Here is a 3,490-nt window from a genome sequence, read left to right on the forward strand (position 1 = left end):
TTCTCAGTCTTTTTGATAATTTTTTCTAAGTCAAAGGTTTAATCTGCTACATTCAATCTTCTGTGTGATCTAATTTGCTTTTAAGACTTTCGAGGGAGATTTTAATTTCCTGTATCACATTCTTCATTTCTAACAATTCTGTTTGATTCTTTTTTATGGTGTCTGTTTCTTCTTCCAGATTGTGAAAGGACTTCCTCATCTCCTGGAGCTCGGTGGCTCTTGTCTCTTGCATCTCATTTAGTTTGGTCACTACAAATATTCCGAATTGTATACCTGACATTTCCACAAGTTCCACTGTGCTGTCTGTGGGTGATGAGGACTTGATGTTATCCCTGAGGGAGAGGCGTTTCGCTGGTTGCTCGTATTTCTTGGGCCTCTTCAATGGTTTCTAGTCCTGTGATGATCTGCACACTGCTTCCTAAATTCTTCGAGGTATCTCCGAGAGTTCAGCAGCATGCGGGGGTAGGCAACTGGCGACCTCTCTTCTGCTCTGCCTCCCCGTTGCTCACCAGCACCCTGCACTGTTGTCACTGGTCCTGGATGACCCAAATTCCTCCCCGTTTCTAGAGAGCAGGTGTGCCAGGGACTGAGCCGCTGAGCTTCAATTCAGCAGCAAAGCGATGGCACAATGCACGGCGTGCACTTTAGGAGGAGCTGAAGTCCTGAGAGTCCTAAAGCCAGTGGGGGAAGCCAGGGGTCCCAGCTGTAAAGCCTTCCAGCTGCAGGCAACGTGCCATGCAGCAAGTCCCTTTGCTGGAATGGGTGTCCAGATGGGGCAGGGAGGGGTACAAGGTTGTCCCAAAGTCCCAGGCAACACCCTTGCGAGTCCAAAGGTGAGTGGGGAGGGGAGGAGTCACAGGTCCCAGACTTAAAGCCTTCCGGCTTCAGGGGCCTGCCATATGGCAAGGCCTTTTGCTGGAACGGGCACCTGGTGTGACTTTCAAGCTACTGGATCTGGGGCTTGAACCATTCTGTTGGACATGTGGGACCCAGAAGCCTTAACCACGACAACCCTGGCCGGCTCTGAATTTTCAGGTTTTTTTGGAGAGGTTTTTGCTGTAGGGCACGTGCACTTGCCAGAAAGACAGAGACAGAGAGACAGAAAGTAAGAGACCATCTTCTATGGGAGATGGCCACGCCACAATCCCTTCTCCTCCATTCTCCTCTCAGGATCTTGAGCACGCACGCCCATGCGCCCGGCATGAGTTTAAGCCACTGTGCCCGGGACTTGAACCTCCCCCTCGGCTACATGGGAGTCCAGCGACATAGCCGTTCTGCCGTCTGCTGGCCCCTGAATTTTCACTTTTACCCCATTCCAGCTGTAACCCGAGGAGCTGGATGTTGCTACCTGCTGTCACAGTAAACAACTGAGGCACAGACACCTCCCAGCTCTGCAGCTTTATTAAGAATTTGAAGGGGTGCCTGGCCGAGCACACTCGTCAGGAGCTCAAGAGCCACGTCCCCGGAGTTCCGGGCACTGGGTAGTGACGGCGAGGTGTCCAAGTGTGTGGCGAGTGTGCGAAGGGCTCCTAGGTGCCGGGTGCTCAGATCGGAGACCCGGACTGCCTGGGCGTCTACTCGGGGCTCTTGGACTTTCGAGGTGATCTGCAAGTATTTAGACCTGCCGTGGTCACTGCAGAGGTGTGGAGACGGTCTGGGAGGAGGGTGAGGGTCCATGGAGCCAGTTCTGCTGGGGCCCAGTCTTCGCTCAGTAGGGCTCTGCGTACTCTGAGTCTGGGCCAGACCTGGATCTGGCCGAGGTCTGGTGCACGGCGAGCGCTGTGTAGGTGCCGGGCTCAGCTGAGAGGTGCTTGGAATGCCACGCGGTGGGAGAGGGCCCTGTCTGCAAGGCCGCTGGGTGCTTCAACTGGGCGTACGTCACCTCCTGAGCTTCCTCAGCGGCAGGACCCTGAGAGGAGGAAGGTGGACACAATGGTGACTTTTTCTGTTTGAGGCAGGATCGGGGTGCTGGGGTTTCCAAGGCTGTGGTGGGGTTTGGGGGTTTGGACTCACCTCGCCATCTGTCACATGGTCTTCCCTGGGCTCTGTGCCCACAAGGGCGGCATCTGTAGGGCAGAAGGGAGAGGAAGGCCCCTGAGACACCCCTTCCACCCTCACGTCGTTGGGGAGACATCGGGCCCAGAAGCCGACAGTCTGCCTGGAGTTCTCAGAGCTTTCCCCACTAATGCAGAGAACTCCCCTGTCAACAGCCCCCACCCATGTGGACTCCCCCAGGGCTCTCCCCAACCTTACAGTCCCCAAACTCCCCAGAGGCCATCACTGAAGGTCAGGAGCCTCCCCAGCTCTGAGGAGCAGGAGGGGAGAGGTAGGGACGGCTGGTCAGCCTAGGGAAGGGGCAGGCTCAGTGTCCATCCTGGTCCTCAGCCAGAAGCCACAGGCCAGTGGGCAGGACAAGCAGACAGCTCACCCCTGCCTCCCCACTATGCTCACCTGCTGTGCTCCCGTCCCCAGACGTACGATTTCTGATGGAGCACCAGTGTTCGGTAAGGGCACCAAGGACAATGACCATGCACAGGAGGGCCACTGAGAGCCTGAGGAGGTTCTTCTTGCTGGAGGACCCTGGAGGGAGACGTGCTTCTGCCGAGAAGAAATTGGGCACAGCCCCGTTGGTGTCCACTTCGGGCCCGTCCACACACACCCATCACACCTTACCCCGGACTCTCCCAGCCCGGACTGTGGCCGGGGACGTTCCTCGTTTCCCGACCCGTGCGACAAATTGCAGGGGAAGCGACAACCTCATCCGAAGCAAAGAGACAGTGGAGACACACGGGGGTCTGAACCCAGGTCTACCCACCTCCAATGCAGTGGTTTTCCTGTGGCCCCACAAGAAAGGACGTTTGTTTTTGCATAAAGAGGAGAGTCCTTGTATCCACCCCGGCTGGCCACTGTCTCCTGAGGTTTCTCCTCAGCCCCCGACAACTGCACCGAGCACAGATGAGACTGCCGAGGCCGGGGTGCCTCTGGTGCTGCCCGCTGAGATTCCGAACCTGCTCGGAAGCTGCCGTGCCCCCTCCCAAGATGCCCAGGCGTGGGGGTGGCAGAGGACTCAGGGAGAGGGAGCGCGGGCGAGGGGCACGTCCCACACTGAGCTCGTCCTGTCCCATCCCGTCCCGGGTGTGAGGACTTCGTGTCCACGGCACGTCTCAGCCTCGTGTCCCCACCTGGGCTCTCTGCAGCAGTCTCGTCCCTGACAGCCCAGGTCTGAGTTTCCAGGCACAGAGACAAGCGCAGGAAGAAGCTAGCCTGGCCTGGTTCCACGCGAAACAGCAAGGCAGGCTCTGAGCGCTCTGTCCTAGTGAGTCGCCCTCAGAGTAAGCCTGAGCCACTCCCCGCTTCTTCCTCAGCTCCCTCAGGCTGTGCCACCATGGCTTCTCTCCGTCAGGGTCATCCCAGCCTCCACCCGACCGCCCCAGCCTCCTCCAGGGCTGCCCCAGCCTCCACCCGACCGCCCCAGCCTCCCCCCGGACCG

The 3,490-nt window shown here is 58.0% G+C and overlaps 1 protein-coding gene across 7 annotated transcripts in view; it reads right to left on the minus strand.

The window, feature by feature from the left end:
* Positions 1-1,381: 1,381 nt before the first annotated feature.
* Positions 1,382-3,490, minus strand: part of LOC102477320 (putative killer cell immunoglobulin-like receptor-like protein KIR3DX1) — a 9,052-nt gene continuing 6,943 nt past the window's right edge. For 3 of the 7 annotated variants that reach the window (XM_027768850.1, XM_027768848.1, XM_027768851.1), the window contains 3 exons: positions 2,452-2,598; positions 2,014-2,066; positions 1,382-1,909 (listed from right to left, as the gene is read on the minus strand). In XM_027768850.1, coding sequence (XP_027624651.1) covers positions 1,709-1,909; positions 2,014-2,066; positions 2,452-2,598 — 401 coding nt within the window. In that variant the 3' untranslated portion in view covers positions 1,382-1,708. The remainder of the gene's footprint in view (positions 1,910-2,013; positions 2,067-2,451; positions 2,599-3,490) is intronic. The other 4 variants (XM_027768849.1, XM_006169934.3, XM_027768852.1 and 1 more) reach the window with 3 other exon arrangements.

Source organism: Tupaia chinensis, unplaced genomic scaffold (genome assembly GCF_000334495.1).
Source record: "Tupaia chinensis unplaced genomic scaffold, TupChi_1.0 Scaffold147674_1, whole genome shotgun sequence".
Classification (NCBI taxonomy): domain Eukaryota; kingdom Metazoa; phylum Chordata; class Mammalia; order Scandentia; family Tupaiidae; genus Tupaia; species Tupaia belangeri.